At 40.5% G+C, this 23,882-nt stretch overlaps 1 protein-coding gene across 1 annotated transcript in view; it reads right to left on the bottom strand.

Moving 5' to 3' along the window:
* Nucleotides 1-23,882, bottom strand: part of USP37 (ubiquitin specific peptidase 37) — a 108,274-nt gene that overhangs the window by 30,244 nt on the left and 54,148 nt on the right. The window contains exons 9-14 of the mRNA XM_011932264.1: nucleotides 18,986-19,117; nucleotides 18,703-18,826; nucleotides 16,378-16,568; nucleotides 8,333-8,450; nucleotides 5,723-5,802; nucleotides 2,094-2,258 (exon numbers count right to left, since the gene is read on the bottom strand). Of these exons, the coding sequence (XP_011787654.1) occupies nucleotides 2,094-2,258; nucleotides 5,723-5,802; nucleotides 8,333-8,450; nucleotides 16,378-16,568; nucleotides 18,703-18,826; nucleotides 18,986-19,117 (810 nt within the window). The remainder of the gene's footprint in view (nucleotides 1-2,093; nucleotides 2,259-5,722; nucleotides 5,803-8,332; nucleotides 8,451-16,377; nucleotides 16,569-18,702; nucleotides 18,827-18,985; nucleotides 19,118-23,882) is intronic.

The raw sequence follows: 23,882 nt of genomic DNA, 5'->3' as shown, positions 1-23,882 counted from the left end.
ACTAAAAATACAAAAATTAGCCAGGTTTGGTGGCAGGTGCCTGTAATCCCAGCTACTCGGGAGGCTGAGGCATGAGAATTGCTTGAACCCGGGAGGCGGAGGTTGTAGTCAGCGGTGATCGCATCACTGCACTCCAGCCTGGACAATGGAGTGAGACTCCATCTCAAAGGAAAAAAAAAGGCCAGGGGCGCGGTGGCTCATGAGGCCAGGAGATCGAGACCATCCTGGCTAACACAGTGAAACCTCATCTCTACTAAAAAAATACAAAACATTAGCCGGGCATGGTTGCGGGCGCCTGTAGTCCCAGCTACACAGGAGGCTGAGGCAGGAGAATGGCGTGAATCCGGGAGGCGGAGCTTGCAGTGAGTGGAGACGCGCCACTGCACTCCAGCCTGGGCAACACAGCGAGACTCCATCACACACACAAAAAAATTTACTAGCAATAAAGGCCAAAAGAGAAAATGAAATACCATCTCTAGGCTCTCCTTGATCCAATAATCTAAATAGACAGCACTGGAAATGAAGTATAATACATAGGAAAAAAATAACCTGGAGAAAATCACTTTGTCTCAGTTCTTTTAAAGTAATAGCTCTCATTTATTGAGGACTTACTAGATGTCAGACACTGTGCCAAGAACTCTACGTATTATTATCTCATTTAATGTTCACAACCATTCTATTGTTTTTCTTACAGACAAGTCAAGGAATTTGTGTTAGGTCTAAAAGCTATCAAATTGTACAGTCAGATAGCTTGGCTTCAGGCCTGTGATCACATAGAGTCTACACTGTTGGTGTGACATAGCACTACTGCCAGCAAGAGTAATAGCTCTACCAGCAGAAGGTAGTACATACCAAGCAAAAACACACACAAAAAAGCTGTGAGAGGAAAAATCCAGAAACACTTAGACTCTCTGGCCACATGCTTTTCTTAGTAGACCCTTGAGACACTACTGTAAACTTCCATGAGATGTTGCTCTTTCAGACACTAACTGTATGACTTTAGGAAAATCATTTAATTTCCTTGGTCCTCTTGTATAAAATTAAGGGTTTGGACAAAAATCTCCAAAATGTTTTTCATCTTTAAAGTTCTACAACTTTATTATTCCACCAAACTAGTGTTTGAGTATAGAAAAGAATGACACAACATATGGCTTCAAAGTAATGCAAATATGTAGGAAAAAGGGGAACACTCAAAGAAGTCCTAAGGTTTTCCCAGCATACAGAATGAAGCAAAACCTAAAGTAAAGATTACTTCTTTTTTTCTTGAGAAATTTTAGTAGCCATTTAAGTTCTTTACACTGCTGATAATATATGAATGAAGGCATAACATTGAGTATAGGGTTTCTCATATCTGCATGTCCTGAAGAGTCAACTGAGGCATTTGCTAAAAATATTGATTCCTAAGGCCCTATCTCAGACCTACTGAAACAGAACTTCCAGGGAAAAAACACAAAAATCAGTATTTTTAGTGTCTAGGTGACTCTTATTATCACCTAAGTTTGATTTATATTCCCAAAGTATATCAAACTGTCTTCTAGCAGTCTAAAAAGAGCACTTCCTAAAAAAGCACCTCACTATGAAAAGCAACTAATAACTTTGAAAATATTTTAAGCATTCTCTTCAATTACTTCAGGCAGTGATTTAACACTAAAACAAAGTAAAGCAAAATTAAATTAAAATCTCCTCCTTCTTGGTCTGATTTTTTCTTTTCGTTTTTTTTTTTTGAGATAGGGTCTTGCTCTGATCACCATTCACTGCAGCCTTCATCTCCCAGGCTCCAGCAATCCTCCCACCTCAGTCTTGAGTAGCTGGGACTACAGGTGTGTGCCACCATGCTGGCTTTATTATTTTATTTTTTGTAGAGACAAGGTCATGCTCTGTTGCCACAGGTGGTTTCAAACTCTTAGACTCAAGCGAGTCTCTTGCCTCAGCTTCCCAAAGTGCTGGGATTACAGGCATGAGCCACTGCATCTGGCCACTGATCTGATTTTATCTTGAGGTCATATTATGTAATTCAGTCATTCTTTTGATCAGATACTAAAGCCTTTCTATTTCAAAAGGGAATGTAAAGACATAGTCTCTCAAGGACTTACATTGCCATATGTGCACTCCAACCAAGGGTAAAAGGTGGTTTTGTATTTTCAGTGCAATGAGATGACAGGGTCAGGTATCTTGGAATGATGACTTGCTGCCCAATCTTATTGTTAAGCGAGAGAGCCACATTGAAGCTATATCGTTTCAAATGGAGAATGAGGACCCTGAAAAATAGGAGATGACAACCTTACTAATTCATACTTAATACAAGTATCTCTTGTATAGTGAAACAGATCACTCTAACTATGGTAGATGACTTTTGATTTAAAAAATCCATTTGGCCAAACCAAAGACACATCAAAGAATATTTACTAAATACCTGTTAGGTATCAGGCATTGGGCCAGTTAATAAGCATACAAATAAAAACAAAACAAGGACACTGGTGGATTAGTGCAGTTTGGGTAAAACACTTACAATGTTCCTAGAAAAAACACAAATAAATAAAATATAGCAGACAAGAATGTTAAATTTGGCATTGATACTGGGTTAAATCCTTAAATTATTTACTTCACTGTTACATAGTTTAAAAAGCAATAGGTTTTATATAGCCACTACTGGTAAAATAATGTCTATTAAAATGTTACATAGCTCTTATATTTAATGGTAAACATTAATTATTTCAAGATGATTTGATGAGACTTATTCTTTTATTTTCAGAAGCACTTTCTCTGTAGAAAGCTAAGGAAGAAATACAAAACGTTTCCTCATCTAGAAAAAAGTTTTACAAAAATTTGCATGCCAAATCTTGTCTGTGGGTCTGAAAAGGCTTTTAGCTCTTTAGAAGCACTGAATTCTTTATGGTTAAAATTGTGGTAACCTTTTCACTTCTCATACAGAACATGATCTCTGCTTGATGGATTAAATATATTTCTCAACCCATAAGAACACTTTAAAATTGAATTTCAAAAATCTTATGGGAATAAACTTCAGTTCCAGGCACACACACAAAAATGTCTGATCTACAAAAAACTGTTTCTTACCATATATGCCTTCATCACAGAAGCCACAAACAAAAATTTGCAAATTGTATGGATTGTACTTCTCTTTAAAAAGCATGCTAGAACTCAGGATCTTCAAATTTACAATTTGAGAGAATACAAGGACACAACTGATGTGAAACCAATGTCAAAATTAAATCTTTTGACTAGAATTTCAAATAACCTAACCAAAATAAAAGGCACTATGAGGCTACTCTGGACACACTGCCTATAGCGTAGCCCTGCTATGCACGGAGCAGTAAAAGGAAAAAAAAAAAAAGGTAATATAAAACAGGAAAATGATAGTCAAAATCATTGATCTTCAAAGATGAGGCCCAACTTTGTGAACAGATTTGATAACGATAACAGGCCCTTCAAGAAGAAGAGTGGCTTTGAATATTAAACTGAACAAAAGTAGAACAAGACTAATCATCAGGACTTAAAGAGTGGCTTTGAATATTAAATTAAACAAAAGTAGAACAAGACTAATATTAGGATTTGACAAACAGAAGCTTCTATCACATAAGTCTGGAATAAATTAACCTTTAACACAAGTGATCTACCAGGGAAAAAAAAAAAAGAAAAAAAAAGAAAGAAAAGCAAGGAGAAAAATTCCCCTTAGCATTTATTTTCCCCCTACTTGAAAAACCAAATAGCAAGAGAATGGGAAAGAGAAGAGACATCCAGCATGTGAGGTCAAAACTAGTCTTTTTAACTGTACACATGGTTTCCTTAGTGACAGCTGGTAACAACCAATTCTTTGCCTTAAGATTCTTCCTCCCACCTTCCTGGCCTCAAACCACTCACAAATAGGAAAGAACAGTCTCTTAAGTCAAAAATATAATATAAGTCTCTTAAGTCAATATAATAATACTGCTATGATTTATATACTTTGGGAGGCCAAGGCATCCAGATCACCTGAGGTCAGGAGTTTGAGACCAGCCTGGTCAACATGGCACAACCCCGTCTCTACCAAAAACACAAAAATTAGCCAAGCGTGGCGGCGCATCCCTGTAATCCCAGCTACTCAGGAGGCTGAGGCAGGAGAATGGCTTGAACCCAGGAGGCGGGGGTTGCAGTGAGCCAAGATCATGCCACCGCACTCCAGCCTAGGCAACAGAAAGAAACTCTGTTTGAAAAACACAAAAAACACAACATTTTTTGTAGAGATGGGGGTCTCACCATGTTGCCCAGGCTTGTCCTGAACTCCTGGTCTCAAGCAATCCTTCCACCTTGGCTTCCCAAAATGTTGAGATTACAGGCATGAACCACCACGTCCAGCCTTTATAAAGTCATTTCTTTAAAACTAGCTTCCTTGGCTGGTCGCGCGGTAGCTCATGCCCGTAATCCCAGCACTTTGGGAAGCTGAGGTGGGTAGATCACCTGAGGTCAGGAGTTCAAGACCAACCTGGTCAACACGGCAAAACCCCATCTCTACTAAAAATACAAAAATTAGCCAGGTGTGGTGGCACACAATTGTAATCCTAGCTACTCAGGAGGCTGAGGAAGGAGAATCGCTTGAACCCATGAGGCAGAGGTTGCAGTGAGCTGAGATCATGCCACTGCACTCTAGCCTGGGGGATAGAGCAAGACTCTATCAAAACAACAACAACAAAAAACAGCCAAAAAAAAAAAAAAACCAACTCCCATTTTCTAGAAAGAAGTAGATTATGAAATGTAAAAGAACTAGTGTCTAGGGCCTAAGTTCCAGAAATTCCACACTTACTGACAGAATATTGAAGCTAATAAAAGAAAGTAAAGCACTTTGTAGGCAAAGTGCTACATAAATACTTAATGTTAATAATAACCTTGGTGTCTGCAATCTATTCTTGGAAAGAACTAAATGCTGTCCTATAACCACATAATAATTTTTTGTAACTACTTCAGTTTTATGTTTATACAGAGCAAATACAATATAAGTTAATTTCATTCCTATATCAGAAAATTTATCTTATGATTACAGGAAATTCACTAATTTATAAGATCCTCAGAATGAAAGAATGAACAAACTGCAAAAAATTACTCCCTGTTTTATTCTTAAGTACGTGTGTGTCTATAGCAGGTTTTTACTGAAAGTATGGGAATAACAGAAAGACTACAGCACAACACAGGACAACAAATTATAACTGAACATTACACATTACTAAATTAAAAATTGACTAGTTAATTCTTATAATTATTCCAAAGTGTCAGCAGCTGTATCCTCTATTGTCATTTTATTGGAATTCTCAAGACCCTTTTTCTCTTCAGTATTTGAAACCCTTTTCCTTCCTTTCCTTCCTTCCTTCCTTTAAATATGTATTTCTTTCTTTTGTAGAGATGGGGTTTCCCTATGTTACCCAGGCTGGTCTTGAACTCCTGGACTCAAGTGATCCTCCTACCTTAGCCTCCCAAAGTGCTAGGATTACAGGCGTCAGCTATCACACCTGGCCACCTTTCTTATCCAAGAGCATTCTAGCTCTCCATCCTCTCTCTACACTCTGCACATTTCAGCTTTCCTGACCCTCTTTACCAATCCATTCTGGTAACCTTCATTTATTCAGTAATATTTGTATGAACTTTAAAAAGAAAAACTGAAAAGCAATTAAATGTACCTGCGAATTCTTTAGTCCATAGCAAAAAACAAAAAACAAACAAACAAAAAAATTACCTAGGAAGCCTGTTAAATTTGTGCCTGACAAGAGCACACTTTCCGCCACACTTCTCACAAGAATACTCCAGTTCTTCGGCCTATAAAAAGAAGGAAAAATAAAGCATGAAGGTGAATCAGCATTAATATCTTCAATGCAAATATCTGCTCTAGTCTTAACAGTTTCATTAGTGGAATGACAACTCTGAACCAGTTTTAAAAATTCTGTGTCTAGAGCCACGAGCCTTACCAAATTAAGACCCAATCCTCAAAATATACTTATAATATCATGCCCCGTTTCAGAACTTCTAATTTCCTTTTTCACCAAGAAAATATCTAAATTTATGATAGTAACTAGACTCTAAAATAGAAGATTCTTAGCCTTTTCAGCCTTTTCCCCACAGACACATATGAATCACTACCAAGTGTATATCCAGATTTTAACATTTGGCCATAGCAGAGATCAGATCACCTTCAGGTTAGGTAGAATTTCTTGTCTGTTAGGTGTAACGCTACCCCTTTCGCATAATGGAACTCAATCTTCTCGTGACAGCCCACTAAGAACAACTGCTTTAAAAGGATGAAAGATTGGGGTGAATACCATTACCTAGAGAACACTGAAACAAGAAATCCTTAAAAAAATTGGGGTAAAAATACATAGGAAAATCTTCAAAGTCTATGATAATAACAAGAATAGTTTAAAAATGACTAAAAGAAAAGCAGAGTATTTATCTTTGGATAGAGTTCAATGTTCACCATTTAATAAACAGATTTTTTTGTTTGTTTGTTTTGACACAGAGTCTTGCTCTGTCAGCCAGGCTGTGGGGGGGCGTGATCTCAGCTCACTGCAACCTCCACTTCCAGGGTTCAAGTGATTCTCGTGCCTCAGCTTCCCGAGTAGCTGGGACTACAGGCATGTGCCACCATACCTAGCTAACTTTTGCATTTTTAGTAGAAGCAAGGTTTCGTCGTGTTGGCAAGGCTGGTATTGAACTCCTGACTTCAGGTGATTGGCCTGCCTTGGCCTCCCAAAGTGTTGGGATTACAGGTGTGAGCCACTGCACCCAGCCAGATTTTTTATTTTTAAATTTATTTATTTATTTATTTATTTTTGAGACAGAGTCTCGCTCTGTTACCCAGGCTGGAGTGCAGTGGCGCGATCTCAGCTCACTGCAAGCTCTGCCTCCCGGGTTCTCACCATTCTCCTGCCTCAGCCTCCTGAGTAGCTGGGACTACAGGCACCCGCCACCACGCCTGGCTAATTTTTTTGTGTTTTTAGTAGAGACAGGGCTTCACCGTGTTAGCCAGGATGGTCTCAATCTCCTGACCTCCTGATCCACCCGCCTCGGCCTCCCAAAGTGATGGGATTACAGGTGTGAGTCACCACGCCCGGCCTTATTTTTAATTTTTATACCTTAGGAAGACAATTCTGCCAATTTGCTACAACAAAACAAGGACCGCTACTAGATAGATCAAGGGGGATACTTGCAAATTTCCACTAGTTATAAGGACTGCTATAACAACAGTCTGATTATGCTCCAGAAACTTTTTCAATACCTGTAATTGTATATCACAGACACAAATATGTATCTACAGCTTTGGATAAACATGACCCTTCCTGTTTCTAATAGGGTACATACAACCTAAGAAAAAGCAAAGAATATTTTCTTATTCTACAGATCTTAGGATACCAACTTACATGGTATCTACAGTTTCAATTTCATGTTACCAAATTTTAGAATATGTTACTTCAAATACTTTAATATTTGTTTACAAATAACAAACTACTTTTTTTTTTTGAGACAAAGTCTCATTCTGTCTCCAGTCTGGAGTGCAGTGGCGTGATCTCGGCTCACTGCAACCTCCCACTCCCGATTCAAGCGATTTTCCTGCCTCAGCCTCCCGACTAGTTGGGACTACAGGCATAGCCCTCTGTATTTTTAGTAGAGACTGGGTTTCACCATGTTGGCCAGGATGATCCTGATCTCTAGACCTTGTGATTCACCTGCCCGAGCCTCCCAGAGTGCTGGGATTACAGGTGTGAGCCACTGTGCCTGGCCAACAAACTATTTCTAAGGTTGTCTAAATGCCAGCTATTGAGTTAAATTTATAATCTATTTAATCAATTAATTTTCTTTTTCAATGAGTTATAATTAGATTTATCAAGCTTTTAAAAATCATTATTATTTTAAAAACTTCTCATCTGTTTTCCCCATGAATAATTTTGTTGAAACTCTGCCAAAACCAGGTGTGGTGGCTCACGCCTGTAATCCTAGAACTTTGGGAGACCAAGGTGGGCAGATCATTTAAGGTCAGGAGTCGAGACCAGCCTGGCCAACATGATGAAACCGTGACTCTACCAAAAAATACAAAAATTAGCCAGATATGGTGGCATGATCCAGCTACTTGGGGAGGCTGAGGTGGGAGGATTGCTTGAACCTGGGGACAGAGGTTGCAGTGAGCCGAGATTGTGCAACTGCACTATAGCCAGGGTGACAAAGTGAGACCCTGTCTACAAAAACAAAAACAAAACAAAACAAAAAGAAACTCTGCCTTGAAGAAACCAACTTCAAATACAACTATCAATGATATAAAATTTAGTTATGTGAAAATACAAAAGATATTATTTACCCTAAAGAAAAGATCAAGAGAATCTTGAATTGAACGAGGAGGGAGTGGTTTTTTCCTACGAGGAAGGTCAATAGAGAGGTCATTAAACTGTTCTCTTTTGGGGATAATCTCTCCACATCTGTAAGAATAAAATGAGACATGTAAGCATTCAGACCAATACACAAGAAATACAAATATACCTGAGAAACACTGTTCTTCCACAAAACTTACGGTACCGACACATTATCACCAGGCATAAGAACTATATACATTTAAGACTTTTTTCATGCTTACTTTAACTCTTATTAAATTAATACAGATGAAACCTCAATTGCAAGTATTTAAGTACTTTCTTTAAAAAAAATTTTTTTTTCGTAAGATGCAGTTTCACTCTTGTCGCCCATGCTGAAGTGTAATGGTGTGATCTCAGCTCACTGCAACCTCCACCTCCCAGGTTCAAGCGATTCTCTTGCCTCAGCCTTGCAAGTAGCTGGGATTACAGGCATGTGTCACCATGCCCTGCTAATTTTGTATTTCTAATAGAGACGGGGTTTCTCCATGTTGGTCAGGCTGGTCTCGAACTCCCGACCTTAGGTGATCCTCCTGCTTCAGCCTCCCAAAGTACTGGGATTACAAGCGTGAGCCACCACGCCCGGCCAATTTTTAAACTTTATATAAGCAACCCCCAAACTTTAAAAACCTAAAGTATAGCATAATATACAAAAGTGAACCTGTTGCAGGTAAACAGCCTGATAAATTATCAGTTAACACATTCATCACCACTCAAATCAACAAACAGGGCCAGGTGTGGTGGCTGGCGTCTGTAATCCCAGCACTTTCGGAGGCCAAGGTGAGTGGATCACCTGAGGTCAGGAGTTCGAGACCAGCTTGGCCAACATGGTGAAACCTTGTCTATGAAAAATACAAAAATTAGCCAGGCGAGGTGGCGCACACCTGTAATCTCAGCTACTTGGGAGGCTGAGGCAGGAGAATCACTTGAACTTGGGAGGTGGAGGTTGCAGCGAGCTGAGATCACGCCACTGCACTCCAGTCTGGGTGACAGAGTGAGGCTCTGTCTCATAAAAAAACAAACAGGGCCGGGCGCAGTGGCTCAAGCCTGTAATCCCAGCACTTTGGGAGGCCGAGACGGGCGGATCACGAGGTCAGGAGATCGAGACCATCCTGGCTAACACGGTGAAACCTCGTCTCTACTAAAAATACAAAAACTAGCCGGGCGAGGTAGCGGGCGCCTGTAGTCCCAGCTACTCGGGAGGCTGAGGCAGGAGAATGGCATGAACCCAGGAGGCGGAGCTTGCAGTGAGCCAAGATTGCGCCACTACACTCCAGCCTGGGTGACAGAGCAAGACTCCGTCTCAGAAGAAAAAAAAAAGAAACAGAACACCACTGTCAACTTCCTAGAAGCCCCCTTGCACATACCCTTTTCCAATCACTATCCTCCTTCGTTCTCCCAAAAGATAACTTTTTTTTTTTTGAGGCAGAGTTTCACTTTTGTTGTTCAAGCTGGAGTGCAATGGCGCAATCTCGGCTCACTGCAACCTCTGCCTCCCGGTTTCAAGTGATATTTCTACCTCAGCCTCCCAAGTAGCTGGGATTACGGGCGCACACCACCATGCCTGGCTAATTTTTAGTATTTTAGTAGAGGAGGGGTTTCACCATGTTAGCCAGGCCAGTCTTGAAACTCCCAACCTCGTGATCCACCTGCCTCGCCCTCCCAAAGTGCTGAGATTACAGGTGTGAGCCACTGCACCTGGTCCCAAAAGACAACTATTATTCTGACTTCCAACACTATAAATGTTTTGCCTGTTTTTGAACCTTTTATAACGGGATTATGCAATACATTTTTAGTTGGCCTCTCTTTTGTTTGGCATGATTGTAATATTTAACTACGCTTGCTGAGCATGACTCTACTGCATTTTCGTTGTTGTATAGCTTTAATCTGTATGAATATTCTACAATTATCCATGTTAATACTGATGAGCATTTAGGTTATTTCCAGTTGTTGGTTATATAAGTAATGCTTGAAAAATTCTACATGTTCTTGGCCAGGCACAGTAGATCATGCCTGTAATCCCAGCACTTTGGGAGGCCGAGGTGGGCGGATCACAAGGTTAGCAGATCAAGACCATCCTGGCTAACACAGTGAAACCCCATCTCTACTAAAAATACAAAAAATTAGCCGGGTGTGGTGGCGGGCACCTGCAGTCAGGAGGCTGAGGTAGGATAATAGCATGAACCCGGCAGGTGGAGCTTGAAGTGAGCTGAGATCCTGCCACTGCACTCCAGCCTGGGCAACAGAGTGAGACTCCATCTCTAAATAAATAAATAAATAAAAATATAAATAAATAAATAAATATTCTACATGTTCTTTATGTGCATATGTGGATACCTCTATTAGGCAGCAGAATGATTTAGTTATCAAATATATTTTTTATAGAATTTAAAAACGTGAGCTCAGAGATTAAAACACCATACTCAATTTACCTAGAAGCAAATTTCTGTTAAATAGTTGTAGCTGACTGTTTTTCATTTTGTCTTATCAATACTTTAGGTAATATTCATACCCTAATTCCCTACTGTTACAGCTAAAGACTGAAAAACATTAAGAGTATATTTGTCTTTCATTCAACAAACATTCACTGAGTGCCTCTCTCACAGGTAGAATTCTAAGGTGACCCTTGACTTTGTATATTTCTGTCCCCTTTGAGTGTGGGTAGAACCAACCTGTGATAATTATGAGCTACCACACCTATGATGATGTTATTTTACCTGGCCCAAAGGAATTTTGCAGACATCATTAAGGTTACTAATCTTAACTCTGAATGAATCAAAAACGAGATTATCTGAATGGGTCAGATCCAATCATATGAGCCCTTTTGTTTGTTTTTGAGACAGGCTCTTGCTCTGTTGTCTAGGCTGGAGAGTAGTGGCATGACCACAGCTCACTGCAGCCTCAACCTCCCAGGCTCAAGCAATCCTCCCACCTTAGCCTCCCAAACAGCTGGGACTACAGGTGTGCACCACCATGTCTGGCTAATTTTTAAACTTTTTGTAGAGAAGGGGGTATCACTATGTTGTCAGGACTGGTCTTGAACACCTAGATTCAAGTGATCCTCTTGCCTCAGCCTACCAAAGTGCTGGGATTACAGGCATGAGCCACCATGCTCAGCCCATATGAGCCCTTTAAATCTGGGTTTAGAGGACAGAAAGAGAAGTCTGAAGTCAGAAAGATGTATACTGTCTGCTAGCCTGGAAAAAAGCAAACAGCACTGTTGTGAAGTGCCTATGAGGGTGCCATGTGGCAAGGATCTGTAGGCAGCCTTTAGGAAATGAGTGGTTCTAGCGGACAGCTAGCAAGAAAATGAGGATCTCAGTCCTACAACCATAGGATCTGAATTCTACCCATGACCTTAATGAGACAGAAGAGGAACCTGGGCTCCAAATGACAGCACAGGCAGTAATACCTTCATTTCAGTCTTATGATACTCTGAGCTGAGAACTCAGCCATACTGTGCTTAGTTTTCTAACCTACAGAGCTGGGATGAAGAAATGGGTGTTGTTTTAAGCTAATACGTTTGAAGCAATTTCTTACATAGCACTGAAAACCTAACAGAGCCTCCTATATGCCAGAAAATGTTCTAGGCACTGGGGTGATAGCAGTGAATAAACCAAGGCAAAAATGCCTCCTCTCACGAAGCCATCATTATACTAGGAGAGAGAGACAATGAAATTGACACTAGTAAAACATACAGTATGTTAGATAGTGATACATGTAAGGAGGAAATACATAGTAGGGAAGAGGAAAATGAAAGATCAGAGCACAGTATCTGATAGGGTGGCAAGAAAACACATCACTGAGCAAATGGCCTTTATGTAAAGATCTGGAAAAGTGAGGGCACTACCTAAATGAGAATATGGGGCCAGGTGTGGGGGCTAGTGCCTGTAATCCCGGCATTTTGGGAGGCTGAGGTGGGAAGTTGGCTTGAGCCCACAAGTTTCAGACCAGCCTGGGCAACATTGGAAAACCCAATCTCTACAAAAAATAAAAAAAATTAGCCAGGCATGGTGGTGTGCACCTGTAGTCCCAGCTACTTGGGAGGCTACGGCGGGAGGATTGCTTGAGCTAGAGAAGTTGAGGGTGCAGTGAGCTGTGATTGAGCCACTACACTCCAGCCTGGGTGACAAAGCAAGACTCTGTCTCAGAAATAAATCAGCAATTAAATAAAAACAAAAATAAGAATTTTGGGAAAGAGAATTCAAAATACAGGAAACAGTAAGTACAAAGACTCTAAGGCACTATGATCCTGGTATTTTTGAACAAAAGCAAGGAAGCTCATTTCGTTAAAATAGAAAGAACAAGGGAAAAGTGTGACAGAAGATGAAGTCAGAGAGTTAACAGAGATGGGGATAGGGGTGCTGAGAGGCAGATTACATGAGGTTATACAAGTCATAGGTTTTTTAATTGTATGAGCAGAAGGCTGACATGAACTAACTCCATTTTAAATGGATTGCTTTGGCTTATGTGTTTAAAACAGACTGCAGAAACATGGTAAATAATTTAAAAGATGCTGCAACACTTCAAACAAGAGGTGATAATGGCTTGGTGTAGGATAGTGGCAATGAAAGTGGTAAAAAGAGGTCACATTCTGGATGTATTTCCAAGGTACAGCTGAAAGGACTTGCAGACATATGAGATGTCAGGTTTGAGAAAAAGAAATACAAAGCTGGGCGCAGTGGCTTATGCCTATAAACTCCAGCAATCTGGGAGGCCAAGGTGGGAGGGATGCTTGAGGCCAGTTCAAGACCAGCCTGGGCAACACAGTGAGAGCCCGTCTCTAGAAAAAATTAAAAAATTAGCTGGGCGTGGTGGCTTGTGCCTGTAGTCATAGCTACTCAAGATGCTGAGGTGGGAAGGATTGCTTAAGTTCAGGAATTAGGAGGCTAAAGTAAGCTATGACTGCGCCACTGCACTCCAGCCTGGGTGACAAAGCAAGACTCTGTCTTCAAAAAAAAATTTTTTTCCCCCCATAATCAAGAATATATTATTAATGCACGGAATTTCCTTACATTAATTAAAAAGCAGTCAGTTTAAACTGCAATAGTTTTTAAAAAAAAGTACATTTGCCAAACTGGCCAAACAAACCTATAGCAAGATGGGGCAAAGGATAAACACACAAAATTACAACCCAAAGTGTAATGTGTGTGGAATCTTCCTTCAGCCAGAAACTACTTTGTGTTAGAGAACTGTCCTAAATAAAATTACTAATGAAGCAACAGAACCCTATCCCCACCTAGCTGGCATATCCTGCCCAGTCTAGCCACCTGGTGTACCTATATCCCATAATCCATGCCACTTATTGCACTGATTCACATACTTCAACTGTATATCCAACATCTGGGTGCTATACAATTAGAGTGCCTAACACCACTGGCACGGTGTAGAAGCCAACTACTCTGATATGGCCTTCTATTTTTTGGAGATGGAGTCTTGCTCTGTCACCCAGGCTAGAGTGCAATGGCATAATCTCAGCTTACTATAACCACCTCCTCCCAGGTTAAAGCAATTGTCCTGCCTCAGCCTCCCTAGTAGCTGGGACTACAGGCATGCACCACCACACCTGGCTAATTTTTGTATTTTTAGTGAAGATGGGTTTTCGCCATGTTGGCCAGGCTGGTCTCAAAGTCCTGACCACAGATGATCTGCGCACCTCGACCTCCCAAAGTGTTGGGATTACAGGCATGAGCCACCACGCCCAGCCTGATTATGTCCTCCTTTCTTCTGTGTTGCCTGAATGATCCCACTGCCCAGCTCTCCAGACCTGACAGAGAGCTGGTGGACTGCCTGTGGTCATTTTCAACGGCGGCAACTTAAATTCTGCTATAAAAAAATTTGAATGGTACTCCCACAATTCAATGAAATAATAACTAAAAACTTTGCCTCTCCCTTTGACTTGCACAAATTTTATCTGGAAGGTGCATTAGAAGGAAGGGATAAATGGCTATTATATTATTAACTGCTGTTGGACTCTCTAGCTTTTATAAGCTGAACCATACTTGCAAGATCTGCATGTTTTCTTTAGAAAACCATTTATCCACTAGGGGGAAAAGAATGATGAAGTCATGAATGAAAGCAAGCAGTATCACAGACTACTCTCTTTACTAAAATTCTAGTTAAAAATGCTAGAGGCCGGGCGCGGTGGCTCAAGCCTGTAATCTCAGCACTTTGGGAGGCCAAGACGGGTGGATCACGAGGTCAGGAGATCGAGACCATTCTGGCTAACACAGTGAAACCTTGTCTCTACTAAAAAAATACAAAAAACTAGCCGGGCATGGCGGCAGGCGCCTGTAGTCCCAGCTACTCGGGAGGCTGAGGTGGGAGAATGGCGTAAACCCAGGAGGTGGAGCTTGCAGTGAGCTGAGATTCGGCCACTGCACTCCAGCCTGGGCGACAGAGCGAGACTCCGTCTCAAAAAAAAAGAAAAAAAAAAATGCTAGAATGTTACAGCTGGAAAAGATGTCAGTGAACACTATCATTTTGAGCAGCCTGAGAAAAATAGATATGGAGGAGAGAAAATTGGAGAATCAATATGGATTTTGAATATTTCTGAAGAAAATTCCAGAATGGAAGAGAAGCAGTATTTAGAGAACAGTTTCCTAGAGCTGGAGAAAATCCCAAAGCTTCTGATGAAAAGGCTCTACCATATTAAGGCAAAAGTAACAAAAAGTGTTAATAACTAGATGTAAACTAGTGAAACTGTGAATTTCAAGAATACCACAGATTTTCAGGAAGAAAAAGAAAAAATTACCACAAAGTCAGGTTTCTTATGAGTGGCACAGAGTAACAGGATATGACAGGGCAGTATACTTAATATATTGATGAGTAAAGACTATGTGTGAGTCAGTAATTCTGCATTAAGTCATGTGTGAAAGTCATAGAAATAATTCTCTCTTATATGGAGACTGTGAAGGATTACATTGTATCTGAAAAAAATCTATTCAGAGATGTACTATAGATGACTAGAAGATTAGTCAAAGTGAAATATTTCAAAGTCATGTGCAGGCTATAGAAATCCTGGTAAGTATGGAAATTAATTTAATGTAGAAAGTAAGTGTGCATAATTACTGTAAATATGGTTGAAAAACATTGCAAAGGTAAAAATAATTCAAATTCGGATCTATTTTGTAAAAAAATATTTTTAGTAAAAATAATGTGGGGTTCAACCAAAAAAGCAAGTAATAAGGTGTGTTTTTTTTGTGACAAAGAAAAACAAATATTCCCAAACAATTCAATATTCTACACTGGAAAAGATATAGAATGAAAAAAATAAAACCACAGATCAAAATTAAGTGTTTAGTCAATACTAAAGCATATAATAAAGTATTTAAATTTTCCTCAGTTCTCACTCCACCAAGTATTTTTGTTTTGTTTTGTTTTTTTGAGATAGGGTCTTGTTTTGTTGCCCAAGCCGGAGTGCAGTGGCGTTATCATGGCTTACTGTAGCCTCAAGTTGCAGTGTTCAAGCAATCCTCCCACTTCAGCCTCCCAAGTAGCTGGGATTATAGGTGTGCATCACCACACCTGCCTAATTTTTGTATATTTTGTAGAGATGGGGTTTCCCCATACTGCCCAGGCTGGTTTTGAACTCCCGGGCTCAAACAATCTGCCCACCTCATCCTCCCAGAGTGTTGGGATTACAGGCATGAGCCACTGTGCCCAGCCTAAGCATTTCCATAGAAAGATTAAGATTTCAAAAAAAAAAAAAAAAGTTGATATAATCTGTTGGTTTATATTTCCCTATGACATAGAAAGGAAGATGAGATAAAAATTCATTACTCAGGAGGCTGAGGTAGGAGGATCACTTGATCCCAGGAGATCTAGGCTGCAATGAGCTGGGGTTGCGCCACTGCACCCCAGAGCCTAGGTGACTGTGTGAGACCCTGTCTTAACAACAGAAAAGAATTCATGGCATCTGGCATGTCGTAGGAGAGTTTTAATCACTTGCCATAAAGAAGTAAAAAGGGAAAATCATTTCTTAGACACTACTTACGCTTTACAAATGATGGAGTGCTGAACCTCAAACTCCAAATTAGTAATAACAGGGCAAGTGTATACTCTGGTAGCTGAAATATCTGGTGAATTTTCTTCTCCAGAAATAGGTTCAGTCTTCCAAGTTTTATTTAATTTTTCCATATCTTCTTTTAACTGGTCCAAACACTGACTTAAAAATTCGTGAGCATCCTAATAAGACAACAATATCTTTAATCAGAAAAAAACATTTCTAGTCAAAATAATAGCTCATCGAGGCTGGGCGTTGTGCCTCATACCTGTAATTCCAGCACTCTGGAAGGCTAAGGCAGGTGGATCACTTGAGGTCAGGAGTTCGAGACCAGCCTGGCCAACATGGTGAAACGCCATCTTTATTAAAAATATAAAAATAGGCCGGGCGCAGTGGCTAAAGCCTGTAATCCCAGCACTTTGGGAGGCCGAGACGGGTGGATCACAAGGTCAGGAGATCGAGACCATCCTGGCTAACCCGGTGAAACCCCATCTCTACTAAAAAATACAAAAAACTAGCCGGGCGAGGTGGCAGGCACCTGTAGTCCCAGCTACTCGGGAGGCTGAGGCAGGAGAATGGCGTAAACCTGAAAGGCGGAGCTTGCAGTGAGCCGAGATCCGGCCACTGCACTCCAGTTTGGGTGACAAAGCGAGACTCCATCTCTTAAAAAAAAAATAATAAAAAAAAAAAATAAAAATAAAAATAAGGCAGGTGTGGTGGTGGTCCCTATAATCCCAGCTACTTGGGAGGCTGAGGCAGAAAAATCGCTTGAACCCAGGAGGTGGAGGTTACAGTGAGCCAAGATCGCATCATTATATTCCAGTTTGGGTGACAGAGCAAGATTCCGTCTCAAAAGAAGAGAACAAAACCAACAACAAAAAACAAAACAAACAAAAAATAATAGCTTATTAACATTATAATTTAATAAGCGAAAGCCCTTGGAAGTCAGTGACATATGTGAACAACATCGGGTTTATTCTTATAAGAATTTGGGGGGCTACATATTTTGTGAATAAAAACAAACGACAGATTATATATTCTTAATTTTATCAGTTGCATTGACATGAATGAATGAGTAACTCCTCACTTTGTTAAAAAAGGTAATTTTTGCAGCGAACACAGTCCAGGTCCTTGCACTGGTAAACCAAATCTATATATTAAAATATGGTACAATACATACATAGAAGAGTCACATTTAGTCTTACTACAACTCCTTAGGTTTTTCTTCTTTCCTTCTTTTTTTTTTTGAGACGGATTTTCGCTCTTGTCACACAGGCTGGAGGAGTACAATGGCACAATCTTGGCTCACTGCAGCCTCCGCCTCCAGGGTTCAATCGATTATCCTGCATCAGCCTCCCAAGTAGCTGGGATTACAGACATGTAACGTCACGCCCAGCTAATTTTTTTGTATTTTTAGTAGAGATGGGGTTTCACCTCGTCAGTCAGGCTGGTCTGGAACTCCTGACCTCAGGTGATCCACCCGCCTCGGCCTCCCAAAGTGCTGGGATTACAGGCATGAGCTACCACACTCAGCCTCTCCTCAGGTTTTTCAATCTATAATGAACACACATACACAAATTTTGTTTTAAAATAAAAATCAAGAAACACACTAAAATCATGTCAAGTTCCATGATTTCTGAAATGTTATTTTTTAATTTTAATTTTAATTTTTTTGAGACGGAGTCTTGCCCTGTAGCCCAGGTGGGAGTGCAATGGTGCAATCTCAGCTCACTGCAACCTCTGCCTCCCAGGTTCAAGAGATTCTCCTGCCTCAGCCTCCTGAGTAGCTGGGATTACAGGCGTGTGCCACCATGCCCGGCTAATTTTTTTTTAATCTTTAGTAGAGACAAGGTTTCACCATGTTGGCCAGGCTGGTCTCGAACTCCTGACCTCGTGATCCACCCGCCTCGGCCTCCCCAAGTGCTAGGATTACAGGCATGAGCCACCGTACCCGGCCTATTTTATTTATTTTTATAAATATTTATTTATTTTTTTAGATGGAGTCTTGTTCTGTCACCCAGGCTGTAGTGCAGTGGTATGATCTTGGCTCACAACAACTTCTGCCTCCTGGATTCAAGTAATTCTCCTGCCTCAGCCTCCCGAGTAGCTGGGATTACAGGTGCATGCCACCACAACTGGCTAATTTTTGTATTTTTAGTAGAGACAGGGTTTCACCATGTTGGCCAGGCTAGTCTCAAACTCCTGACCTCAGTCACCTCAGGTGACCTGCCCACCTAGGCCTCCCAAAGTGCTGGGATTACAGACATGAGCCACCATGTCAGGTCTCTGAAACGTTTTAAAACAATTAATACTCACATTCTGCATATAACCAGAGAATCTCTCTGCTGTAGCTGAAATGGCATTTTTAACCTTCTTGAGTAAATCCTTTTTGGTCTCTGAATTACAGATATCTTTTTTAACAAGCAAGTGTGCAAAGCGTCTGGTAAAACAAAAAACACAAAGTTAGCATGACATGGCATGATATTTTAAAGAATAATTACTAATAACGGCACAGAAAATTTTTGAGTGTCTAAAATTCCATTATTCTATAACCAATGAAGTAAAAGGTTACTCAATAAGCACAGTACATAATGATTACCTGATAAGTGCATTGAGTGGGATTTTCTTCCATGGGATACCTTGTTTAAGCAAGTCATTTGCAAATGACTGGAGTGAAAACAGAGATTGTAGAATAGCATTCATATAGCAGGTATTTCCCAAATTGGAGAAGCTGAAAATTAAAGAAACAGTGCTTTAGAAGGCAACAGGAATTCCTAAAGTATGTTCAGTATAGTAGGAGTTGTCCACTTTAACATGTTTCAGAATCACCTGGATGGCTTGTTTAACTACATATTATTGGACTCTAACCCCAAGGTTTCTGATGCAGTAGGTTTGGATACAAATGTGTCCAAAAAAAGAAGGCACAAAAATGCCCATTTCTGACAAGTTACTAGATCATGTTGATGCTGCTGGTCTGGTGAGAACCACTGCATTATGACATTATAATAATAGGCCAGGCGTGGTGGCTCACGCCTGTAATCCAAGCGCTTTGGGAGGCTGCGGCAGGCAGATCACTTGAGGTCAGGAGTTTGAGACCAGCCTGGCCAATATAGTGGAACACTGTTTCTACTAAAAACACAAAAATTAGTCAGGCGTGGTGGTATGCGCCTGTAATCGCAGCTACTTGGAGGCTGAGGCAGGAGAATCACTTGAACCCAGGAAGCGGAGGTTGCAGTGAGCCGAGATTGTGCCACTGCACTCCAGCCTCAGCAACAGAGTGAGACTCTGTCTCAAAATAAATAAATAAATAAATAAATAAAAACTTAGTTTGATCTAATGGAAAAGTACACATTTTCAAAATGAATGCTAAACATGACATGACTGGGGGCTTACTAAAGTGCTATTCATTCTTACTTATAATTTATTTTTTTCACTTAAATACAACTTGTTCATTTCTCTGAAAATGAATGCTCAGAAAAGGAACTACTGGGTCATAGAATATATGTGTTTAGGTACTGCCAAACCGTTTTCCTAAGTACAAACATATTTTAAAAACTTTTTATGTTGGGCACAATGGCTGATGCTTATAATCCCAGAACTTCGGGAGGTCGAGGCAGGTGGATCACAAGGTCAGGAGATGGATACCATCCTGGCTAACATGGTGAAACCCCGTCTCTACTAAAAATACAAAAAATTAGCTGGGCGTGGAGGCATGTGCCTGTAGTCCCAGCTACTTGGGAGGCTGAGGCAGGAAAATCGCTTGAACCCAGGAGGCAGAGGGTGCAGTGAGCCGAGATCACGCCACTGCACTCAAGCCTGGGCAACACAGTGAGACTACGTTTTTTAAAAAACAAACAAATACTTTTTATTTAGAAATAAATTTAGACTTCCAGAAAAGATGCAAAAATCTTTACCCATATTCACCAACTATCATACTTCTGTAACATGCACTTCATCACTTAATATCCCTCTCTATATATATTTTTCTGAAACCATTTCAGAGTAAGTTGCATTTATTAAACCCCTTTAGTTCCAAATACTTTAGTGTGTATTTCATACGACCATTCTTATAAATAACCAGAGTACAGTTAATTTAACTGTAGAGCATCAGTAAATTTAACACTGATACAATATTCTATCTAATATACGTTCTTTAATTCAATTTTGTCAATTGATCTAAGGTTCTTTATGGCTTTTTTTCCCTCACTTACGTACAAGTTCAGTCCAGGATCACATGATGTTTTCATGTCTCTTTAGTTTTCTTTAATCTGGAGTAAGTCCTCAGCTTTCTCTTACATGACACTGACATTTTTGAAGAACACAGTTCTCCCTACCCCTGGGTTGTTTTATTTTTGTTTTTGAGACAGGGTCTTGCTCTGTTGTCCTGGCTGGAGTGCGGTGGTGTGATCACGGCTTACTGCAGCCTCAACCTCCCAGGCTGGAGCAATCCTCCTACCTCAGCTTCCCCACTACAAGTGTGTACCACTATGCCTGGGTAATTTTTTAATATTTGTAGACATGGATCTCACTATGTTGCCTAGGCTGGTATTGAACTCCAGGGCTCAAGCAATCTTCCTTCCTTGGCCTCCCAAAGTGCTGGGATTACAGGCATGAACCATTGCACCCAGGCTATTTTTTTCTTTTCTTTTTTTTTTTGAGACAAGAGTCTTGCTCTGTTGCCCAGGCTGGGGTGCAGTGGCATGATCTCAGTTCACTGCAATCTCTAACTCCTGGGTTCAAGCAAGTCTCTTGCCTCAGCCTCCCAAATAACTAGGGTGACAGGCATGTGCCACCACACCCAGCTAATTTTTGTATTCATTTATTTTTTTTGAGACGGAGTCTTGCTCCGTCACCCAGGCTGGAGTGCAGTGGTGTCATCTTGACTTACTGTAACTTCCGTCTTCCAGGTTCAAGCAATTCTCCTGCCTGAGCCTCCCGAGTAGCTGGGATTACAGGCGTGCACCACCAGGTCTGGCTAATATTTTGTATTTTTGGTAGAGGTTTCCTTATGTTGACCAGGTTTGTCTTGAACTCCTGACCTCAAGTGATCCGCCCGCCTTTGCCTCCCAAAGTGTTGAGATTACAGGCATGAGCCACCATGCCCAGCTTGTATTTTTAATAGAGAGGGTGTTTCCCCATGTTGACCAGGCTGGTCTCGAACTCCTGACATCAAGTGATTCACCTGCCTCGGCCTCCCAGAGTGCTGGGATTACAGGCATGAGATACCTCACCTGACCTAGCCTTATTTTTAATAGAACGTCCTTCATACTGGGTTTGCTGTTTCCTCATGATGAGATTCAGCACAAACTGGAAGAGCACACAAGCAAACAGTGATACCATGTCATCCTTTTTTTTTTTTTTTTGAGAGCTTGTTTGGAGGTTCTAGCAGGGGAGTGCAGCTACTTGTATACCCTTGACTGAAGACCAGTCCTCCTCTATTGGGGATGGTCATCCTCTTTGACTGAGCAAGCAGGTTTGGGATGGACGCACATGGGGTGGTGAGGGAGGAAAGGGATACCTGCCGAGCCAGTCAGATCAGCCAAATCAACCCTGGTGGACAATGGGGTGACAGAGGTCACAGCCAGATCGCCCTCACATCCAATCCTTTTTTTTTTGAGAGGGTCTCATTCTGTTGCCCAGGCTGGAGCATAGTGGCACAATCTTGGCTCCCTGCAGCCTCGACCTTCCTGGACTGAGATGATCCTCCCACCTCAGTTTCCTGAGTAGCTGAGACTACAAATGCACACCATCATGCCAGGCTAATTTGGTATTTTTTTGTAGAGACAGAATTTCATCATGTTACCCAGGCTGGTTTTGAACCCCTGGGCTCAAGCAATCTGCCTGCCTTGACCTCCCAAAGTGCTGAGATTACAGGTGTGAACCACATGTCTAGTGGGTACTGTATCCTAAGGGCATTACATTCAGGAATACATGATATTCCTGTGTTGCCCATGGGTGATGTCAATTTTGAGTACCTGAGAGAACTACTGTTTTTACTTCTGCCTATGAGGAAGTATGAGAGTCTGGAATTACCTTCCTACTATAAACAATGAGAAAACTGGACAAAATAGAGAAAATAGCTATTTGCAGATACCAGACAAAAGGCAACACAAAACAGTGATTCATAAGAGAAGGAAAATAAATGATGTGAGCCCTACTATTACCCAGATTTTCTGTCTGGAGGCAATTTGTGAACTGCAATTCAGGGAGCACACAAACAGAACTCAGAAATCTTACCAAGTTGAGCTGAGAGAAACGAGTTCGAAAAGCTGAGGTTGCTGAGATTTCTGGGACAGAGTATTTGAGAGGAGAGAACTGAGCAAAGGAAAAGCTCCAGAAATCTGCACAGCGGTCTGCTTGAATATTTGGCTGAATACCAACCTGTGTATGCAGAGTGAAACTCAGTCTTCTTGACACTAATCAAGAACAACTTCAAGGAAAAGAATGTTTACTGTGCAGCTATTGGCCAAACAACTCCCAGAAACTCATGCAGGGACTAACATTCCACCAGTTTGAATTTCCACCAGTCAGAGTAGCGAGACCTAGATGAATTCACAGTGTTAACAGAGACCCCAAACGAACTATGCTTTAGGAAAGGAAGCAAATTAGCCTTAGAGTAAAGGACACTCTATATTCAAAAAGAACTTAAGCAGATCACACAGCTGAGAAAGAAGAAAAAAAAAACAGAAATGAAAAAGAAGAACTTAAACTGGAGTTTCAAAACAATCAAAACCACTGCAGACCAGGATATTAAAATGACTACTTAAAATATGCTCTACATGATCAAGAATGGAAAGGAAATCATAAACATAATGAGAAAAGTGTAAGATTTTTTAATGACTCAAATTAAACTTCTAGAGATGAAAACCGCAATATTTAAAATGAAAATTTCACTTGATGGGATTAATAGCATATTAGACACTGTAGAAGGAAATATCAGTGAACCTGAAGACACAGCAACAGAACAGATTCCCACTAACCTGTGGGATGATATCAAATACTATTATATTTATATCAAATATAATTGGAATCCAGAGGAGAGAAGAGTCAGAAAAAAAATCTGAAAAAAAAATCTATAAAAACGTTCAAAATCTGATAAAAACCCACAGATCCAAGAAGCTCAACAAATCCCAAGTGAGATAAACACGAATCAAAATGAAGCCCATCAAAATAAAACTGCTAAAAATTAGCAACAAAGAGAAAATCTTGAAAAGCAGTCAGAAAAAAACTGTCTCAGCATCTTCAGGGAAAAAGATTAAATCACTTACAAGTGCAGAAGAATTAGACTGGCATCTTATTTCTGAAAAGCAAATACAAAGCAAGGTAACAGTAAAGTAGCATTATAAGAAACCCAAGGAAAGAAAGCATGACCCAAGGATTTTGGGTCCGAACTATTTTTCAAGTATCCAAGCTAGAGAAAACATTTTGAATATGCAAGAACTAGGGAAACAAAGTACATAATTGTAAAGTTAAGACTAAAACAAGATTAAGACCAT

The sequence above is a fragment of the Colobus angolensis genome, unplaced genomic scaffold, assembly GCF_000951035.1.
Source record: "Colobus angolensis palliatus isolate OR3802 unplaced genomic scaffold, Cang.pa_1.0 Scaffold95, whole genome shotgun sequence".
Classification (NCBI taxonomy): Eukaryota; Metazoa; Chordata; class Mammalia; order Primates; family Cercopithecidae; genus Colobus; species Colobus angolensis.
Note: the sequence above shows the minus strand (reverse complement) of the source record. Positions and strands in the feature narration are given on the sequence as shown.